The sequence below is a fragment of the Notamacropus eugenii genome, chromosome 4 (assembly GCF_028372415.1).
Source record: "Notamacropus eugenii isolate mMacEug1 chromosome 4, mMacEug1.pri_v2, whole genome shotgun sequence".
NCBI classification, from domain to species: Eukaryota; Metazoa; Chordata; class Mammalia; order Diprotodontia; family Macropodidae; genus Notamacropus; species Notamacropus eugenii.
Window position 1 is genome coordinate 416,335,638 of NC_092875.1, and position 23,563 is coordinate 416,359,200.

A 23,563-nucleotide genomic window follows, 5' to 3' on the forward strand; every position below is an offset into this window, starting at 1 on the left:
AGAAACAGTCCTTCACTTCAAGAAACTTCTGTTCCAATGGGGAAAAACAACACACAAAAGAGAACGGAACGGGATGAATGGAACTTTGTAGAGAAAGTCCCAGACAGCCAAAAGTGCACCCTAGAGGGAAAGGAAGACGTGACTGGCTGGGGCCTCCTCCTTAAATGGAGGTTCTAGGATGAAGTGACCAATCAAAGGAAAAGGCTACAGGGGTGGGAAGTACTACCGAGATGTGAAATTCAGGGGTGGAGTGAGCTTCTAGGCTGAAGAGTCATCTAAGAGAGACTGGGGAGAATGGAAAGTGCTGCCTGGAGAGTGAAGCCAACTGGACCAAATTTCCATTTTATTTCATCATTTTCTAGGTTTTCCCTTTATTCAGCTATGCCTCTTTTGGATGAAAGTATCCCTCCTCACTAGAACAAACCTTTTCACTTGTGTTCTCAATTCATTTCAGTAGACATTTAAGTACCTACCCCCTGTAAGGCATTGTGCAAACTAAGGAAATACAAAGATTGTTGAACTGACAGTCCCTAATATCAAAGAGTTTGCCTCTCCAGTGGTGGGGGGTGGTGGATGGAGGACAGGAATTCAATATATAAGTAACAGTGTGCTGGTAAAATGTAACAATTGGCTCTCTCCTAAAAAAAATACCTGTGTACTTTTAATTTTAATCTGCATTATTAATACTCTCTCCACCACTTTAAGTCTAGGCAATCAACAAAACAATAAATCAAGCTCAGATTTGTAGGTTTGGTGATTTCTGAGGTGTAAAAGTTCGCACCAGAAACTTAAAAAGTGACTGTAGCCTGGCTCCAACACATCCCTGGTATTATATAGGGTAAGTTATAAAGGGGCGAGCTAGGGGTGTTAGGGGAGAAAAAAGAGAGATCCAGACAAATTGCTCTAGGAAAATTTTATGAAAAGAACACTTATAGCTGGAGAGGGGGCAGGGCTGAAGGAAGCAAGGTTTCACAAAGGTAGCATTTGAGTTGAGTGTTAAAAGAAAAGCTGTATTGTGAGGTTATCGAGGAGGTGTATTCCAGGCCTAGATGATGGCCTACATGAACATAGTGATGGCAAATCCCGGTCAACTTTGGGAAAAAGCAAATAAATAGTCCAGTTTGTCTAGAACAGAGCAGAACATATGAATGGGAGGGACATGAAATAAAGCTAAAAATGTAGATTGGAGCCTCATTGTGGAGCATCTTAAATTTTATGCTATGTTTATATTTTCTTGTAGGATATGGGGAGCCACAGCTCTTTCAGTAAGGGGATGACATGGTCAGATCGATAAAGTAGGATGATGTTAGCAGCTATGTAAAATTTGAATTGAAGGGAGATGATGATTTTTATATAGCAATTACTATGAGCCAGGCACTATGTTAAGTGCTAATTTACAATTATTTCATTTGATCCTCACAACTACCCCGGAGTATAAGGGCTTTTATTATCCCCATTTTACAGATGAGGAAACCAAGGCAAAAAGAGATTAAGTGACTTGTCCAACACAGCTTGTAAGTATCTGGTCTTCTTGACACCAAGCCCAGTGTCTATCTACTGCACCATCTAGCACAAAAATAAGAAGATCAATTAAGGGACTACTCCAATAGTCTAGGTGAAATGTTATGAGGGCCTGAGCTAAGAAGGTGTCATTTTGAGTGTTGTGAAGGGGTTAGATGCTAGGAATGTTATAGAGGAAAAACCAAAAGGACCTAATTAACCAATCTGGGAATTGTCAAAAGTTACTCAAAGGATAATCTTGCCATCAAGTTGGAAGTTGGAAGGAGGGGCAGGTTTGTGAAGGATGGGTGCGGCAGAGTTTTGGATATATTGAGTATGAGGACATGGAGGTGACATAAATGTGGGATGAAGTGGAGGGGAAAGGTTAGGATTGGACATACAAGGTGCCCCAAATGCCTTAGTGCCTTTTAAAATTCTAATAATTTAAAATGGCACTAAGACTTTTGGAATAGCCTAGATATAGACACTGTCTTATAAACAGAACCCAAATGAGTGGATAAAATTAGCAGCAGAGAGGGGCTGGGTGAGAACAGATTTCTCATTTCATTTAGTTGACCTTCATCCTCATCCAGGTCCTCATTGCCCCATGCCTAAATTGTAACCTAGATTACCTGTCTCCCTATTTTTATTGTATTTCCCCATGTAAATCCATCCTACTCTACCTAAATTAATTAAATTTAATTAATTTAAAAAGCTCACATTTACATAATACTTTTAAGATTTGCAAAGTATTCTACATAATTCATTTGATCCTAACTATATTGTGAGGGAGGTGCTACTGACTCCATTTTATAGACAGGGAATATGAGATGCAGAGGGCTCGAGTGAGGCACTTACAACAGATCACACAATCAAGTGTAACAATGCAAACTCAGTTTTCCTGATTCTAAGTTCAGTGCTCTTTTATCATGTTACCTGCCTTCTAAAAAAACCTTTGTCTCAGTTAAACACTGCTTCACTCTAAAGAGATATGCCAAATTCTGTAGGTTCTTCATGATCAGGCTTTCCCCTACCCATCCAACCTTTTTTCCTATTACTTCCCAAAGAAATTACCCACTTCAAGCACGCTGGTGTCTTTTCTTTCATTCCCCCTTCCCTCCACATCTCCAGGCCTTTGTTCGTCTTGATCCCCCTCAATGTAGAATACAGTAGTGTAACAGCAAGGACCCCGGCAAACACAGGAGGGCCTGCTGTACAGGTTCTTAGATCTGCTTTTCTAAAAGGAAAGCTACTTTGGAGGGGTCAACAATCACTTTGATCAAGCACATATATCATTCACTTAGTCCAGAGGAAAAATTCAGCACCCTAAACTTCAGAGAAAATACAGAGAAATAAAAATCGACAGGGCTTCCAACTGTCTGACCATAAGCAATACATACATCGTTACCAGAGAAAGAAGCACCAACATCTGGGGGGTTTTTTGGGGGGGAGTCCTTAGTGGCTGCCCAGAGTTTCAGTAGGCCAAACAAACACTTCCAATGAGTCAGCCCCAAAACAAAACCTCACTTCAGAGTATTTATGTACTTTTCAGAGCTGGAGGGCTGGACCCTGGGACTCAGCACCTCCATAGAAATTAACAAAAGGTGATGGGGAAGATCTTTACCTCTTCCTCCCCTACCCATTAACCTTAAATTGCCATTACAAGTAGAAATTCTATAATCTTCCTTTGGGGCACTAAAGAAACTCCTAATATAATCTCAGGCTGAAGTAATAGCAGAATCCAACAAGAGAGAGGTAAGAGTCCCACCACACTCTGGTCTAAACAGACCATATGGAGAGTATTTGCATTTAAAGGCTAGAAGAGGTCCTGAGGAAGGTGAGCAGGAGAGTAAAGAAACTTAAAACTACAAGAACTGGGGATGTTTAACCTAAAGAATATTTAGGGGAGGCATCATTCCCATCTTCAAATAATGTGAAGGACTGGCATAGAGGTGAGCCATTAGATGCTGGTTTCAGAGATAGCCTCAATTGGCAGACATTAACGGGACAAAGATTTCGGCTCCCTATAGAAATGAGCTAACTCTTAGAATTGCCCTCAGAAAGGAACGGAAGGTCTCTGAAAAAAAGAGCTCCTTTGTCACTGGAAATCTTCAAGTAGAGGTCAACCACTCATCAGGGATATTACAGATATTTCATGCTTTCAGGCAAAAAAAAAAATGAACTAAAAGGCAGTTAAAGTCTCTTGTTTCTAAAATTCTGATTCTTTATATGTTGTTTTATAAATCAATCAAACAGTATTTCATTATGCTTTAAAATATTAGCTTCATTTCCCCTCAATTGCCAGACTCTCTTTCCCACTCCAAAATGTTCACTTCCTGCATCAGAGAAACAAAAATGCACCATTGTGAGGCATTAATGATCAGGTAGATATGAGGGGCAGGAAGGGGCAAAGAGCTTTACCAGCTCAGTTCCTTAGCCCCCTGAGGTTGGTCTGGATGTTACTTGAGAGATAACAGGTGGAGCACTGGGGTCCTGAATGCTTCTGAAATACAAATATGACAGTTTCTGCCTCTTTATTAAAGCAAGACTATAAAAAGCTTCCCTTGGAGGGATTTTTCCTTTGCTAATTAACCTAATCTTTCTTTCCTTGGAAAATCTCAAAAGCAGCTGGATTGTACAAATAGCTACCATTGGAGCAGAGGAATTGTTTTCACCCTTCTAGCCCTATCACGTGTTGGCATAGTTTCTCAAATACTGACAAGGCCTATAAATTACGTACTTGAAGCACTCGTCCTAGATTTACAACAGAGCTGCCCAATTTTCCCAAAACTAATATGCTTTAATGCATCAGCTTTGTTGCCTGAGGGATTGGTTACTGCTTATTGATTCTGATAAATTTGCTATAGAGAAAACATTCATGGGGTTGGACAAATTGAGTTGAAGCTTAAAGCTTCTTATTAAATGATTTGTACAGGTGATTCTATATCTAAAATTACCTACATATAAAAGTAAAGTATCTGCTTTGATGGGGATTACATTCTAGAAAGTTCTATTTCCAGATTCATCACCAAGTCAATTAACCAACATGTCCTAATCCAATTTTCCTATCTGTTAAACAGGGAAAAGAAATTGATAATGTTAGCAAAGAAGTTTCACATGGTAGCAGAGAGACTGTAGAGATGCGTGAAAAAAAATCAAATTCACAAATTCACATTTTAGGCATCATTTATTAAACCATTTGGAGGCCTGTTTGGCAAGGTGATTGATTTCAAAACAAATAGTCCACTCCAGCAGAAAAGAAAAACACAAAGGATGTGTGGATACGAGAAGCTAAAAACTACATGAATGTCAGCATGTATCCTAGGTTTCTTACAGGATATAAAACACTAAGTCATTCTTTTTTCAATATCAGAATATGAAGTGGGGCAGTGGGGAGAGAGGAAAATATGCACCATGACTGTTCAAGAAGCAAAAAATCTATGGTGAATAGGACAGGCACACCAAGTATTTTACTACTACAAAATTTAAGACAACATAGAGGGTGACAAAATATCTACTAATGTTGACATTTTTATGGGAAAACAAAATTATTTGAGAATTTTAGAATTTATTATTGTAATTCATAATTTTATTATAATTCATAATTAAATCACCAATTTAGGGATAGTAATAAGAGAAGCAATGTGTTCAAAAATAAATCTATCACATAAAATCACTTTGAGTTTAATTTTCATTTCCTTTAACAGGACTGTATGACAAACGCATGACAAGTAGCAAAAGTACAAGATCACTTGAAATTTCACTGGGATTTGTTAAACTACTACTACAAACTGCAATAATAATGATAATCCAGGTATAATCTGGCTGCTTTCAGTTTAATCTGACTGTAGCAGCTATCGCCAAAAAAATCAGTGTGTCTGCCTTCCCATTTATACCTCCCTATCATACTGAAATAGTTATCAGGAAGGAAATACTGTTCATTCTTTCAAAAAAACTTTCATGATAAAATATAGTGCTGAAGTGAAAAGTGAGTTGTGAAAAATACAAAGGAAAGGCTACCTCTCTATTCATAGAAAACACTGAGCTTAATGAGGCACATAGAAACATAGGTTGTTTACCTAATGAACAAATCCTTCCAAGTGAAGCATGACAAAAAATAAATATTCTTGGTTTGTTTCAGGATGATTTTAAAGACTATATTGTTAACTGAAGAAGATAGCTGAATTCTATAGATGGGAATTAATGCCAAATTTATACATATTTTCAGTATTTGTGCACATTTTTGCCACAAAGTCAAGAATATAAGAAGTTTTGGCACAGCAGACAAGATCAATCAACAATCTGTTTCTGCTTCAGAAAGGTAAGGTCAGTTTCTTTTTACTGGCATTTGCATAAATACAGAGGTAGTAAAAAAAAAGTGCTCATATTTTTTTCCAATGTCATCAATCACACAAGAACCTGACATGATAATTTGAAAAATCATTTTTATAAACAGTTAAGATGACTTAATCTCATTTACTTCATAGTAGCATGTCTTCCCCAGATGTTAATGCTTTCTAACACAAGTAGAACTATCTGCATTTAGCCTTTGTCACCAGAAACAGTTGCCACATCATTATGCAAACATGATAAATTTATTTTATTAGTCAAATATTTGAATTCCACTCAAGTGCACTTAATAAAAATAAAACAGCCCTACACAACATAAATTGAGTACTCAACTAAACCTACCATATGAACTCAAAGAGTTCTTAAGATACTATAAAGGGAGTTAGATTTTAAAAGCAGAACAGATTTTAAATTGGATATTTCTTCATAGCTCATCACATATAGCTTCCAGAAAAACATACAAAAGCTAGTAACTTTAATGTTTTCCAGAATTTCAAGGAGGATAGCTGAGCCATTAAGAGTACATTATACAAAAATAGCCCCACAATTCAGGGTTTGAAACAACAGACTGAAAAAACGAAGTTTGATATTGTTCATTTGAAACAAGATTAAACATCACAGGGACAACTCAAGAGTAGTTGAAGCTTTAAATTATCCTCATTTGATTAACAAAAAATTTGGAATAATACAGATGCGAACAATGATTACATCATGACCTATTTTTAGTCTAATGCACTTAGAAGGTTCCTAAAACACCATATTTTTGATTCTTGAAAAACTGTTGACTACTAAAAGTAAAGGGAGGAGAAATTTTTCAACTAGATTTCACCTAAAATGATGATAGTCTCTTTTTATAAAATATTTCTGACTCATCATATCAAATATATGCACAAAAAGATACAGCATCTCTGATGCTCCTTTTAAAAAACTATGACAAGTCATCACATTTGAATGGTATCTGTTCTTTTCGTTTGTGTTTTTCAGAGTTTTGTCTTTCTCAAAGACATGATTAATACCTAAGAGATATTCTTCTGTTCATATAATTGAAGGAGCTATTTTAAACAATGGCTATTGATATCTACTTCTGGTAGGATTCCCTAACTTTTGCCTGTAGAGCATCACAGGTCTTCTTGGCATCCCCTAAAAGCATTGAAGTGTTGGGTTTGTAGAATATTGGGTTGTCCACTGCAGCATAGCCAACTCCCAGAGACCTCTTCATAACAATTACCTGAAAAACAAGTTTATTATTCTTTTAATAACATAAGTCACTCATTCCTTTAATACTAAGACATCAAAAATATATGTGGGCTCAAGAGTCCATGAGGTTCTATTAAAAATTTTGGTATATTTAATTGGAAAATAAGTTACGATTTCTAATTCAACCTTTTAGTCATTAGATCTCAAACTTGTAAAATATTCCAATACAAAAGACCTGTGGGGGCAGATTCTATCTTTCAGAAAGAGAAAGAAATAGTTACTCTAACATTACATTTCAACAAAATACATGTGTTCATCCTTCGTTGCCGAAGAAGACCATGACATCAGAGAAATGGTGACATGACTTGCACTTGACTTTGTTTTGAGTGAGGGAGGGCTGTGCAGGTCACCAGCCTCACTTCTCCTCCAGAGCCATCTGAATCCAGTGACCAGATATTCATCAGGATGACTGGAGATGACCCAGGATGAGGCAATTGAAGCTAAGTGACTTGCCCAAGGTCACACAGCTAGTGAGTGTCAAGTGACACTTTGAGGTGAGATTTGAACTCAGGTCCTCCTGACTCCTGCACTGGTGCTCAATCAGTTGCACCTCCTAGCTGCCCCAATTTCAACAAAATAAAAGGGATGGCGAAGATGAACTCTAATTTTATATACTATAGGTGTAATACAATAACCATGCACATATGACATGATGCAAGCCAAGTGGGACAATCTGGATAGCCTTGGCTACTACTGTCACTTCCGTAGCAAGCTTTCTGTAGTTCTTGGACATATAATTTCTAAGAAACTAGACACTGAAAAATATTTTCACTTGTAGCACACAGTACCAAGTAGAAAGTTATACTGCTCTCTCACCATCCCCAGGAGATATTCAATTATGAATTGATGATGATGCGGTAAACTTTGAACACAGACATACCAGTGTTGACATCATCTATATTTATTTAACACAAATAGTAACCTAGTTTCTAAATAGAGAATATTTTTAAAAGAGATAGGGAATGGCTCGGGTCCAGACCTGTGATTTTACTAATACAGAAAATTCCTGGATAAAGAAACTTCCTCTATTGATGCAAGTCAGCACCTTCTCTCCAGCTTAGTCTTAGAGAGCTGCCAGGAGATTTAAAGTTTAAGTAACTTGCCCAAGGTCACCAAGCTTTTTTTCGTCAGAAGTGATACTTGAACCCAAGGTCTTCTTGGCTCTGAGACCAACTCTCTATCTACCACACCATGGCCTCAGAGTGAAGCCAATACTACTCTAAATCAAAGGTACTTTTTTGTTTTTCTTTCTTCCTTTGTTTTGTTTGAACTTAGTCCTCTCACAAAAACATAAATTTAAAGTTTTCTTCTCCATTTAAAAATATATGCCCATTGCTATCAAGATCACACTTGGGGGAAAGAGGAAGAATAACCCTTGCTGAGTGCTTTGAACTTTCTAGAAGCTGTCCTCACTAGCCTTCTCAGAAATAAGCTACATGAGTAAAACTAAAGCGCACTGAAATGGGGCTGATATTTTTGAAATTGGGTCCCCTTTCTGTTAAACAATATATATCAATGACATTCAAAATCTTGTAAAATAACAGATGAAAATACATTCTGTCCTTCATATATGAAGATGACATCACTGATTTGCTGTCACAAAGTGAATTCAATTGTTCTTAGTTACTTATACCATGTATTGAATCTGAATTTCATTCAGTTATAGCCAAATGATATAAATTATTCTTCCAGCTGAAGTAATAGACCCACATTGTTCCATTCACATTCTCGTATACACTCAACTGTTCTCACAGCCAGAGATAGACACCTGAGTCTATAACCATGGAACAGAATGAAATCCATAAAGAAATTAAAAGCCCAAATCAAAACCTCCTAATAAACACCATACTCTAACCCAGTGGTATCAAATTCAAACAGAAACAGGGACCGCTAAACTGTACCTAAGGGTCTTACTTTTAAAAATGCAATTCTATCTATGTTTTATTGCAATTTTGTTTATTTTGATAAATATTCCTCAACTATACTTTAACATGGTTCAGGCCACCCTTGGCAGTATTGTGGGTCATATGCAGCCTATCAGAGACCATGCTTAACACTTCGGCTCTAACCAATTAAGCTAACAGATCCACTAGTTTGTAGCAAGAGGCAATCTGATGCTTAGAATGTTTTGAACCTTTACCTGCTTTGATTTCCAGACTTCTAAAACTGGCATCCCAGCAATAATAGAATTGGGATCTTCTTGAGCTGCCGAATTAACGGTGTCATTCGCACCAATTACAAGGACTAGATCAGTATCTACAGGAGAAAAAGAAAAAAGAAAATGACTACAAACTTAAGTGCATCATATTAACTCCACCTCTGACAAGCGACAGTATGTGTCTTTTCAATAACATGCTGAATCTAGATAATGATAAAATTCTTTTAAGTTTATCTTTCCAAATGATATTTCAGTTGCATTATTTTTGATGGGCTTATCATCCTATTTTGAATTTTAGGAGAGAAAAATTAGGGTCAACGATATAATAGTGAATCATGTATTGTAACTGTATCACGACTTAAGTGAATGATCCTGACCATTTTTTTCATTTTCAAGGCCATTTTTGGCAAAAGTGAAACTCTGTGGGCACTGAAATGTAAATAAATGAATTATTAGAACAGTAAATGAAACTATCTTTAAGTACTAAAATATAAAAACAATTCTAGTGTGTCACTGAAGTACAGATACATGCTGTCTTCCTCCCACTCCTTCCTCCATATTCAGGATGCTTTATCTACTAAGTTCTCAGAAAAGCAAAGTTGTTTAATTTCAGTAATGCTACACATAACAGCAAAACAGTAAATCAGTAGTACTCATAGACTAGCAGTGACACTCATAAAATCCTATTCTACTTGTAAAATCATCCTGCAAAACACAGATTGGCATAAAAGGAAGACAAGGAAATTTCATAGATTGCCAAGTACCAATGCCTGATACGCTTTCATCAAAAGAAAGTTTTTGAAGATACTTTTCCACCACCACTTCTTACCTGGGAAATCATGATTGATCTCATCCATTTCTAATACAATATCATACGGGACCCCAGCTTCAGCTAAAAGTACATTCAGCTGACCAGGCATTCGGCCTGCAACTGGATGGATTCCAAACCTAGTCATGAAATAAATGAACAGCTGGTCTTACTCTATGGGCCAAAATTTGCAAAGGGACCCCAACCTCACCTCCAAATCTGCACACATTGTTCTTGGCTTCTATATTTCTGCATGTTTGCTATCTGATCTGCACAGGCAGAAATACCATTAGTCCAGATACATGGGCAGTTCACTAACATTCAAGTTTGGACATTTAATATCTGAGTGTATACAAACTATAACTTCCCTCAGAAAAATACACGTGTGGCTTTGAGAGCTGTCTTTGAAGCGTGTTATAAGCACAATGAATCTTCGATAATAAAAATAAATAATAATGTTGCCATACACCAGTAAAGCACTTTAAAAAACTTTCCAAAGCCTTTTCAAGGACATTATTTGATTTAATACTAACAACTACTCAGGTCCAAAGCTTTCTCCTATTTTTTAATACTCATGAAAGGCAGTAGTAGCACAGAAAATTCTTAACAGTGAATAACTTTGCCCGTGGCTTGTAATAATAGATTTCTGCAATAGGTTTTTCTTCCTAGTTGTTTGACTTTCACTGATATTAAAATGAGTTTGCTTCCCGGGGCAAAAAAAAAACTCAGCTGATGGTAGCACAAGATCAATTAGAAGCATGCCGAGGGGTAGGAAAGTTCCCATGAAGAATCAACTTACGAATAAGGAAACGTTGACTTGATATTCAACTCTGAATCTGCATGTATGAAAGGGACAGAGGGGCATTATTACAACATGGGTGAACTACAAGAGCCAGAGCACTCACCCTAGAAATGCCACAGACAGCCTGAAAATCCAGTGCTCTGAACCTCAAAGATTCAGGGAAGCTTAATTTTAGAAGGTTGGAAGTTAGCAGAAGAATCCAGGAAAATCAAGTTGAGCTCAACCAGCAATGACCAACATACCCAAAACTACGTAAGGATGAAATCTGGTCCTGGCAAAAAGCAATATGACAGAAACTAAAGCTGGAGAGATAAATAAACCAACCAAGACACCAACCAGTATAAAAAATTATTGTAGTTCTTGAGATCCCCCAAAAGAAAGAGACAATAACAAGTCTATGAAGAGATTCAAAGGAAAATGATGGATTTTTCTGTAAGGACTACATGAATACCTAGAAGAAATGAAGCAAGACAGAAAAAAAGGAAAAAAATCTGGAAGGAGAATAAATAGGCTGGAATAAGAAATTGTAAATCTTACCCAAATGATAGACTCCTTGAACACCAGAGCAGACCAAACAGGAATTAAAATCTAGAAACATGATACTGATCAAAACCAGCTCTATTAAGGGCTGGGACCCTTTCAGAAAAGGCATACTATGCCTAATCCTCCTTATAAATAAACCTAGTTGCATAAACATGGTTCTGAGTTGGTTCAAGAGTAAACTCACAATCCTTTAGGCTGGTTTCAGGATCTTCCACAATCTGGGGCCACCCTCTCTTTTCTAGTCATGTTTCACATCACATCACTCCCCATTGCATACTGGATATTTGCTTTCTCCTAACCACAGGTTTACAGGGTCATAGTTATGGAGATCAAAACGAAGAGGCTATCTAGTTCAATCCCTTTATTTTTGAGATGGAAAAACTAAGCCCCATGGAGTTTGTCTTGTGTTTTTGTTTTATCTAAGCTGCACAGCTAGTAAACATCAAAAGCCAGATTTGAACTCACATCCTCTGACTCCACAGTCAGTTCCCTTTCCATTGTACCACATTGGCCCCTGAAATTTTCTACTTCTATCTCTGCCTTTGCTTGTGCTTTCACCTATGGCTAAAATGTTTTCCTTTTTTTCCTCCTCATCTTCAATGGTGGAATTCCCTGTCCTTTAGAACACAATTCAAATGCTACCTCTTTCAGGAAGCCTTTCAGCATACATCCAGGTTAAATCCAGCAAGTCATTCAATTCACCAAACATTTATTAAATACCTATCACCTGTCTTCAAGGCACTCTCTTACTCATGCCATCTTGGACCTCACCTAAAACTTGGCACCTCTCTAATATACTTCTACAGTATTATTCTGTATTAAGAGGTTTATGGACCTGTTCTATCTCCTTCCTAGACTGTCAGAGCTATAAGCTAACACACTGTGTCTTATCTCAACAGTAAATCTCTACCAAGCAGACACAGAAGCCATTTAAAGAATGCTTAACTTAACTGAGAGACAGTATAAAACAGGTTTCTTGAATTCTCATCAACCTCCCACCTGTTGTCCTCCCAGTGACAAAAAGCTCAGTTTTCCACACCAGTCCTTATTTCATTGTTAGGCAGCTAATGCTTGGAAAGTTTTTTTCCTTAGATTAATCCAAAATTGGGCTCCCAGTACCTCCTACCCACCCATCTTAGCTCTTCTTCATGGAGTTTTTAATATTGTTTTGTGTTGACGTACATTTTAACACTAGAAAACTGTGCGTTAATAATGAGCTTTGAAGTTTGCAAAGTTCTTTATGTAGATTATCTTATTTGCTCCTCACAACAAACTTATGAGGTAAGTACTACAGGTCATATCACTCTCCTCTGACGTTGGAGGAAACTAGGGCTAAGAAAGGTAGTGACCCATCCATGGTCATATCAGCAATAACTATCATAAGTAGAATATGAACTGGAACCTCTTCTGACTCAAAATCCAGGACACTGACCACTAATTTTCATACATTCCCTGGGGCACACATTTACCTTATGCCAGGCCTTCACAGTCCCCTAAAATATTTTCCCAATCTACCCACCCCATCCTAGATCTGGAGTAAAGCCACTTTCATACAGCAATCAAACCCAACAAGCATTTGTTAAATGCCTGTTGCTGGTATCTAGAGCAGCTAGGTGGTGCAGTAGATAGAGCAGCAGTGTAGGAGTTAGGAGGACCTGAGTTCAAATCTCACCTCAGACACTTGACACTCACTACCTTGTGTGACCTTGGGCAAGTCACTTAACCCCAACTGCCTCATCCTGGGTCATCCCCAGTCATCCTGATGAATATCTGGTCACTGGATTCAAATGACTCTGGAGGAGAAGTGAGGCTGGTGACCTGCACAGCCCTCCCTCACTCAAAACAAAGTCAAGTTCAAGTCATGTCATTATTGCTCTGATGGCATGGTCTTCTTCGGCAACCAAGGATGAAAACACACACATTGCTGGTATTTACATCTTAGACACTGGGATACAAAGGCAAAACAAAAACTACTGTCCCTGTGCTCAAGAAGTTTAGTTTCTACAGTGGCAGCAGTAATGGCAGCAGAAGGCAGTACTGTATCACATAACTACAGTACCCATCCTGTACCACTGCCTAAGCTTCTCCCCACCGAGCCAGAGCTCACTATGCCCTGCCAAGTGAATGGCACCTCATGGAAAGAAAAAGAAGGGTCTGAAAATCCAATCGTGTGGCCCTTCCTTTCACCTTCTTTTGCTGTTATAACAAAAGCATCCCTCAAAATAGTTTCAGATAAGACTTTTGGCAAGATGCACAAGACAGTGATATTCCTTGTTTTATGTAAATCTTTTTAAAACTGCTTGGTAAAGTTTAAAATGTGGAAATAAGTCGTCCAGATGTCAGGAAGCTTAAGGAAGCAAAAACCTCTGGATCCTGATGAAACATCATAGCAACAATGTGTGTTGTTTCCTTTAAGGAACATCTCAAAAACAACCCAAAATTTCTACATATAATTCTAGTAAGTATGTGTAAATATGATAATTAATACTTACATAACACTTTAAGGTTTACAAAATATTTTACACGTATCATTTGATCACATGAAAGAATAAAGTAGTATTGACAGTATTTACATGAAGGAAATCATCATTTTTAATGGAATTATAACTGCTTCCGATTTTTTAAAAGATGCATAATTTTCTAATCTTTATTAACAAATTCCATCTACATGAAGATTTATATTTTGAAAAATGCTGATATTTTTGTTCTTTGTACCTACGTGGCCATGCATTTCATTTTTCCCTTTCCTTGTCAGTCAGTCAACAGGCATTTGTTAAGCACCTACTCAGGGTCAGGTACTATGCTAAGTGTTGGTGATACAAAGAAAAGCAAAGGACAGTCCTGATCTCAAGAAGTTCATAGTCTAACGGGGGAGACAACATGCAAACAACTTTGTACAAACATGCTACATACAAGAAAATGGAGCTAATGAAGAGAGGGAAGGGGCTATCATTAAGGGAGAACAATGAGTTTTCTTGGAGAAGATAAGATTTTATCTTGAAGGATGTTAAGGAAGCCAAGAGACACAGAAATAAGGAGGGAGAGTTTAAGTTGAAAATCTTCAGATATGAAAGTAGTATCTGTCAGTTATAGAAAATATGTTAAGGAAGCAATTATCAAACTCTTCAGAATACTAAGAACTTACCCCTACCCACAAATTAGTATGTCAATTTTTCTACTAAGATGAATGATCAAAATTCATTTCATTTTAAAACATTTTGGAATAACTTCCAACATCAGATAAATGGAGACACCCAGGGGTGTTAATTGGGGCCTGGGTAAATCACTGCTTTATCACGTATGTGCTATTACCATTTACTCTCTAATATGGTACAAAGTTCATGGCTTCAGTATAAAACACTGAAAGTTTATAAGTATCATGTTTAGTCTCTTGTATTTTGCAGCTGCCTAAAATCTACATAAAAGTTCTATCATAACATTAGCATTGCCACCCTGTTTTACCAACCTCTACTCTGTAATAACTACGAGGGCTATAAATAGAAAAGTATTAACCATCTAATCTAGCATATTGATTAACAGAAAGTTAAAATTGAGGGGGAAAAGAGGAAAAGACAGGAAAAATCAATACAGTAAAAACATTATCGACATTTATTTCTAAAGTGCTATAGATACCCAAAGTAATTTTATAGTTGAAAACAGGTAAACTTGTTTCCACATAATATATTTATTCACTGTGAAAGGCAAAATCTGGGGAAACTAAGGGAATATATGTGAAAGAAGAGAGAAGAGGACCATAAATTAACATAAAGAATAATTAAATATCCTAATGAAAACCAAGAGTTACAGAGGCTCAATCCTTCATTTTCACTGGGCCATTCAATACTGGAAAAACTTACTTACAAGCTGTTTGGAAATGTATTTTATATTCTGTCTTGTACTTACAACTTTCTATCACAGCATCCTTCAGTACATGAAGTACATACTTATGTCAGCTATTAATGTAATCATTACACATCTCATTTTTCTTTTCTTTTACCTTTTTTATTCCTCATTCTTTTTCTTTCCCTAATTTTTATGACTAATCCATAACCATTGCTTAGCCATACTAAGCTATACTTTGACACTTTGGGCTAGACAGATCACTGACCCCTCTCCTAAGACAATTCTAAGGACACAGCTACTAAGATAATGACAATGTAATCTAATTATTACCATACGGTTCAAGTATTCCAATCATGTATAAATCAGAAATGAAACTCTCTCTCCTATGAGTCCCAGTCAATTAGGAGAAACTTATCAATGCTTTTAAAAAAGGGACAGCTAGGTGGTCCAGTGGATAGAGCCTGGGTCCTGGAATCAGGAGGACCTGAGTTCAAAACTAGCCTCAGACATTTGACACTTACTAGCTGTGTGATCCCAGGCAAGTAAAAAAAAATGCCTACTTATTTAAATATAAAACAATTACTCATTCAGTCCTAAAAACAAATCTTTTGAAGTGTTTTGTTTTGGGGTTTTTTTGGTGAGGCAACCAGCATTGACTTGCCCAGAGTCACACAGCTTAGTGAGTGTCTGAAGCTGGATATGAACTCAGGTCCTCCTGACTCCTTGCCCAGTGCTCTCCTGACTCCTTGCCCAGTGCTCTATCTACTATGCCAACTAGCTGCCCCCCTAAACTGTTTTGAATACCATAGTAGGTTAGAGGTCATCTCTATAGGAAAAGGTACAATATGCAATCTAATGCTAACAACAAAAGATGGATATTTTTGAAGGAGCATTGAACCGAGAGACCAGTCTGTTATAGTCTTTCACACATCCACAGCACCTCATTTTACAGTCTTCTTTCTACTCCCCATAAAAATTCTATGAGATATTTTAGTACAATTTTACAATGCCAATGAGAGACAAGGAAACTGAAACAAAGAGAGCTTCGTATTTATTCCCATTGTTCCAAAAACTTTCTTTTTGGCCACTGTAAGTAAACAAAAACTCATACCACTAGATTATAAATCCTGGACTATCTTCAGTTAGTAACCAGTCTGAAGTCCAGGAGAGTGAATGGGAGAGCCAGAACCAGCAATGTGAAGAGCTATTAAAGACCATAAAGCCCTTGCTCCTCTCACCCTGAGGTTCCTAAATCATCCCAGAAAACTAACTACCCATCCAGTGCTTAAGAATATCCGTAGAGAATGGGAACTTGGGTCTCAGCTTTGCATGCCATCCCAGTGCTCCTTTCAGAAAAACTATACTCAAGAAATAATAACTTGTTTTAAAAGTGCAAAAAAAAGTTTAAAAGTTCAAAAAAAGATCAATCACAGTATGATCTTGATTCTGGTTAAGACAGCAACACAATATAACATATGGAATCCTAGCTCTTCCACAAGTGTTATAGAAAAACTCTTAAAAGAGCATCCGATTGAAAAATGATCAAGAAATCAAAGAAAAACAATAAACTTCCTCTTCAACCCTAGAACTTCACCAAGAGACAGAATCCTGCTGGATCTCTTAACCAGGGAAGCTATCATAAGACCGGGCAGTCAAGTCAAAAGCCTGCTAGCATTTGGACTAAAGACGTTATAGGATCATGTTAAACCTTAGAAGGGGAAATTCCCAAGGATGTCAGGGAAGGATCAGAAATTGATCCAAGGGCTCAAGAGCCAGAAGAACTGTGATATGGAAGCTCCAGGAGGGATGTATGTCCACAGACACTCCAGAGAATTTAGCACTCTGAAACACCAGGGAGGTGGAAACCTTGAGAAACCCCAAGGTCAAAAGCAAACAAGTCCATCCAGGAGCATGAGAGGGGGCAAAGCCTAGTCCTGGCACAAAGTCTCAAACCAGGAACCAAGAAATATGAGTCAAGAGATGTCCAAGCAGTAAAAACTCAGAAGCTGAAAGTAACCCCATAGCAACTACAAGTGGGACCTAAAAGAAAAAAATGATTTAGCCATAAGAAACATATAATTACCTAGAATAAGTAAAGCAAAAGTTTAAAGGGTGAAACTATAATGAGAACTCTGGGGTAAAAAAAAATTGAAAAGTAGAAAAAAAATCTTAGAATAAAGAATAAAAAAACAGTACTGGCAAGTAACGAACTCCCCCCACATCAAAACAGACCACTCAAAACTCAATGACTCCATGAGACAAAAAGAAATATCGAAACAAAATCAAAAGATCCAAAACAAAGAAAGAAAACAAGCTACCTCCTTTCAAAAGAAACTGACCTGGAAAAAGTCAAGGTAACATAATTTAAGCATCATCATAATTCCTGAAAACCATGACCAAATAAAAACCTGTATAAACATATCTCAAGAAAATTATAAATTAAAACTATTCATATCTAACAAGAAAGCATCCACAAAACATCTCCTGAAAGAAATCCCAAAATGAACAAATCCAGAGCTTCCAGAAGGAAGAAAAATTATTCCAAGAAAACAGAAATATACAGTTCAAGTATCTGGAAAACCAAGGACTAAAGAAGACTTTGAAGCAAACACTTTAAAGAAGATAAATTTTGCAATTCAACCTTAATAAATAAAACAAAAGGCAAAAGAGAAAGGCTTATAACCAAGAAAAATTTACTCTTCAAGATTTCTTATAATCCTGAAAGAAGGGATGGAAACTTTAGTGGGACAGAGACCTTTAAAGCATTCCTAATAAGACCAGAGCTAAGGGGGAACTTTGAAAAAGAAACAAGAGTCAAGAGAAAGCAAGAAATATAAATATATTCGAGCAAATAGAATGGCATAAATGCGAATGAAGTGCTTACAGCCTAATGGGGGAGGATGAAGAGACAAGTGTCTCTTCAGAAAATCTAATGTCTTCAAGGGTCAGAGAGGGAGTTAAGACAAAGAGAAGGCTTCGGGGTAAATTTGCTCTGGTTTGATTATCCTAAAAGAGGAAAGAAAAGAGATAAAAAGGAATGCACCATGGATGAAATGAGACAGAACTCACTATTTCTCATCACTGGAGTATACAGGAAGAGATTACAAACCTGTATGTTCTAAAATATTTGTGACAACTTTCATTGTGGTGGCAAAAAACTGGAAACGAAGAGGATGCCCACCAACTGGGGGATGACTCAACAAGCTGTAATATGTGATTATGATGGAATAGTACTGTGCTATAAGAAATGACGAGCAAGTTGATTCTAGAAAAACATGGAAAGACTTGCATGAAATAATAGTGAAATGAGCAGAACCTAGAAAACAAAAATTACTGACAATAACTAAGCTATTCTGAATATTATAAATGTTCAAATTGACCAAAAAGTACCTAAGAAGGAAAATGCTATCTACTTCTGGAGAAAGAACTAATAGAGTTGTGCAGGGTATGGGGTTTTTTAGATAGATAGACAGATGGACAGATGTATGTTTATATACACGTATGTATGTATGTTTACATATACTTGTATGTGTGTGTCCATGAAATGGTGGTCTTCTCTAGAGCAGGGTGGGGAAGGAGGAGGTAATTCAAAACTTAAAATGGAACGAAAAAATTAAAGAAAAAAAGAAGACATTACTAGCATGGAATAAGGGGTAGAGGGAGCAGACATCTCACAAACCTGACTCAGACAAAGGAGGACTGAAGTCATGCACGCATATATACATACGTATATACACACACTGTAGAAATATATTAAACTCAACTGGAAAACAGGGGAAGACGAGGATTGGGGGGGAAAAGCTAGAGAGAGTCAAGGACAGAATAGACATAAATGAAACATACTTTGCCATCAGATGGTTGATCATAAAATGTGATTGACAGGTCAGAAAGAAAGAGTAGATTGGTATGTATTATTAGAGTCTAGGCAAGGAGAGGTGGGACAATATAATGGAAGCAAATGACTTCAGTTATAGCTTCTACTCCTGCTCTTTTCCCACCCTCTTCTTTGTAAAGAGTGAGGGCAAGGGGCAAAGGGAGGGAAAAGTATGAAGATATAATGGAGGGAAATATGCAATGAAGAACCACAGCTATAAACATCAATGAACTCACAAATAAAAACAAAAGAGAATGATGCAATGGACTGAAACAGCAGGCTCCAACCATGTATTGTTTAAAAGAAACACACCTGAAACAAAATTCGTAAAGCTAAAATGAGAGGCTGGAGCAGAATGTATTATTCTTTAGACAAAATTTTAAAAGGAGATCTAAATCATGATCTCAAACAAAACCACAGTAAAAAAAAAAAAATATGGTGAAAGGAATTACAAAGGGAAATTACATTATGCTTAAAGGCACTACTGGCAATAAAATAACATTGTTGTTTAATATAGAAGCCCCAACTAGTATAGCATCTAAGTAGTTAAGGAAGTTAACTAAATTACGGGAAGAAATAGACCTCAAAATAAGAGTAGCTAAGAACTTCAATATACCTTTTTCAAACTTAACAAAATGATAAACAAGAAAAAAGTGAAAGACCTGAATAGTTTTTTCTTAATTATATGTGAAAATGTGTAGTGTTTTTAAATGATCCTAAATTACTTACTTCCTAAAAGCTTTTCAATATTACCCTGGTGATGCTACATGGCTACAAATCATAAAACGCCACAATCTCAAAAGATCAAAATTACAAATAATCAAAGAGACCATGGAAAAGTACACAATGGGAACGGACCCAAGAAAGTTCAGCCTGTTATTCACAGCAATCTGAACATGAGAAGGGTGATGGCAGAGATATTAACATGGAAATAACTGAAAAAGGAAGTGGGTTGGAATAATAGATAAGAAACAAATACTCCAAAACGACACTGGAAACCCTCACCTCATCCCTAGAGACATAAAAAGAACCAGAAGACAATTTCCAGCATGTTGGACTGATCCTCTATGAAGGTTTACAGAAATATGTGTATTAAGAACTGAACAGAAGGAAAAGTCATGGAATCTGCATCATTAAAGGGAGGACAGCACATTTGTAAAATCAGAGATGAATTTAAATATCAAAGTCAAACTAGGGCCAATGTCATCTTGGCAGAATTAGAGCTCTGAAATCAAAATGGAAGATATGGTTTATAAAAAGTATAATTTGAAAAAGGATTCTTGATGGTTTATAAAAATAGGAAGAAGCTGAGATAATTTAACTAGAAGAAAAGGATATGAATAACCTAATCATGGTTTGCAAGTATATTTTACACAGGAGAATAATGGAGTATTTCTTATTTTTACCTTGTAGAAATGAATTTTAAATCTAACAGAAATAATTTAAATACAAAAAAGAACTTTCTGAGCATAGTTTGAATATATTAGGTGACTTATTAAAGATTCTCCTGAAGTTAAGTTAGAGAGACAGTCACCTGAAATTAGTTTTAGATGTATTCCTTTCCAGGGCAAGAAAATGAACTGAAAATAAGTCTACCAGGCAATTTTTTAATGAATTATTTTTGTACTTTAAAATTATCCCATGTATCTTTTAATCATATATACTTTAGTTGAGGTCACTGGGAAATAAATCAGAAAACCACTGTAAATATTTTTATTTACTGGTAAATATTTTAAGCTCTTTAATTTCAAGTTGTATAAATATGCAATTTTGGCTTTGCTCTGTAGTTAATGAGAAAGAAATAAAAAACTCCAACTAGCTAGTCTATTACCTTTATTATCCCTTGGAAGTCCAATGGACTGATCAACTTTTGTCTTGGATCGTGCTTGTCTAATACATTATTCTGCTAGATTTCAAAGCACTAAAGTTGTTGAGACATTAGACAGCATTATAGGAGTATGCCAGTTTGGGGAAAAAAAACAGCAGTACACATACAAAAACCCATACATATAAACAGACATTCTAGTGAGTCAATTAGTACTTGTAATCATAAGAAACTATCAATTCTGGCCAAAGTAACTGGCTACTCCCCAAAATATGTATTAAAATAAATTATTTCAGACACTGGTTGGCCAAGACCAGCAATTTCCAGGAAATGATGGCCAGAGCTGATTTCCCAACATTATTATGTTACATCAGCATATAAAGATCATCCGGGATTTTGATATGGAAAGGCTACCAAGCTCTTAGTTTTCACCAATGCGATAAGAGGGAGATTGTATTTAAATGCAGGAGTACTTAACCACATACCTTACGGCAGCTTTCACTAAGTGTGACAAGATATATTATGTCCCAAAGAAAAATAATTTTTATAAATAACATCTAACTAGTCATTACTATAAAATTGTTCAAGTCAAGCCCACAGGAAAAAAAAATAGAAGTGTAGAAGTATGGAACTTTGGGAATTTTTTGGCAGTACAAAATCTGGTTTGCTAACAAATAACTCTCCCAATTTCTTTATTGCCTATAAGCATTTTTTAGATATTTTCACTGTGCCTTTTATAACATTACTTGTCCATATTTTCACATCTTTTTTTAAATACTTATTACATCCATAGTGACCAGCATTTTTACACTAAATAAGAAACATTTTATTCTAACTTCTCAACATTTTCCAGGCCAGATTTCTACCTCTAAACAGGAATAAACATTCAATTTATAATTACAAATGACAATGATAATTATTAATAACAAGAACTCAAATTTACTTAGCAGTTTACCAAGTACTTCCCTTTATATTAGTATTATATCTCATTTTACAACTGAGGAACAAGTGAAGCACAAAGAGGTTAAATAATCTGCCTACAATCACTGTGACAGGAGTGATAAACTTAAGATTGGACGCAGGTCTTCTGCCCTCAAGTTCCACATTCCTGCTGTACCAAAGTAGATCTCCAATTCATGCTGCTAAAGACAGGGTGCTGTAATCCTTTGAATTCTATCCAAGTATCTTCTAAACCAGTTGGTGGTGCTATGATCTTTGGTCGCTACCCACAACGCTTTAAGCATCAAATGCAAATATCAACAAATAGTCATTTCTAGTTCTACCAATGTATCTGTGGCAATCAAAAGTGACTTTGTCCAGCTGACTGAGCTGAACAGGCACAAATCATTTTTTTAATTAAGTTGTCTTTATGCCTAGGTGGGAAAATGTAAACACTTCATATCATTTCCCTCTTATTAAAAAAAATGATGACGACAGTTTCAATGGAACATTCAGGAGATATAAAATAGTCAACCAGGAAAATTAAAGGTGAGAATAGTTCCTCAGCTTCCAACAACATATTTGCATACGTATGAATCTTCCAAATTAAGTGGAGGAAACAACGGTCTCTCTAAAACACATAATGAAACATACTTCCTTCCTCATGGTAGAGACCGAGACTAGACTACTAGGACACAATGCGAGGATGCAATGACACATTGACAGATGTGGTCACTATATTTGCTTAACTATTTCTCTGTTACAAGAAGAGTTCAATGGATGGTAGGATAGGGGCATAAATAAGAAATGGGTTCCATGTAAAGACAAAGGTATTAAGAAAAAGATTTTAAAGGAAAAAGATCAATAAATTATATGGGGAAATGATCTCTGACTAAGGAAACAAATAATAAACAGATACACAAATAAAGAATAAACATGAACAAACAGATTAGTAAATAAATAAATAGAAGAGATCAGATAAGAACTCATAAATTCAGTCAAGGTAAAATCTGCAAGCAGAGTAATGCAAAAACACCACAGAAGATATGCACTTCCCCCAAAAGTTTTTCTTATAATGCACAATGTCATAAACATGGTTCTCTCACAATTTTATTGCAACCTCATGCTACATCTCAGACTCCACGTATTCCGGAGGAGGACACAGCTACTTGACTTTCTGCCCTCATGGGTCATGGGTACAACATGTTCTACTGAGTTTGCTTCACAGAAGCAATTGTTCTTGGAAATGCATAGCTATTTAAGGGAATAAAACATTCACTGCATGGATCCCACCACGACTATTAAAATAAACCGTATTTCCTTCTTGCATCATAGAAATATCTAGACATACCTCACTAGTTTATCAAGGGAAGAAACCACAGTTTTCAGGGTACCAATTCAGAGACAAAGACAAAACTTAGAGGGATCATTTCTAAAGTATTTGAAATGTTTTCTCCTTTTAGAAGCTTCCTCCTAATATAGACACGTTAAAAAAATTCAGGAAACTTCTCAAAAGTACCATTACTTAAGAAAAAAGCAGAACAAAAATAAACTCTTCCTAGAATATAACTACAAGACAGTATATCTTTTCAGAGCCATTGTGTAAATTTTTTTTCTTACTAAAGGCTTAAAGGTTAATCTTCTATATTTACTACGTTCAACTA

At 36.4% G+C, this 23,563-nt stretch overlaps 1 protein-coding gene across 2 annotated transcripts in view; it reads right to left on the reverse strand.

Moving 5' to 3' along the window:
- Positions 1 to 4,668: 4,668 nt before the first annotated feature.
- NNT (nicotinamide nucleotide transhydrogenase) overlaps positions 4,669 to 23,563 on the reverse strand; it is a 100,221-nt gene continuing 81,326 nt past the window's right edge. For both annotated transcript variants that reach the window (XM_072605681.1, XM_072605683.1), the window contains exons 20-22: positions 10,095 to 10,213; positions 9,248 to 9,363; positions 4,669 to 7,078 (exon numbers count right to left, since the gene is read on the reverse strand). In XM_072605681.1, coding sequence (XP_072461782.1) covers positions 6,929 to 7,078; positions 9,248 to 9,363; positions 10,095 to 10,213 — 385 coding nt within the window. In that variant the 3' untranslated portion in view covers positions 4,669 to 6,928. The remainder of the gene's footprint in view (positions 7,079 to 9,247; positions 9,364 to 10,094; positions 10,214 to 23,563) is intronic.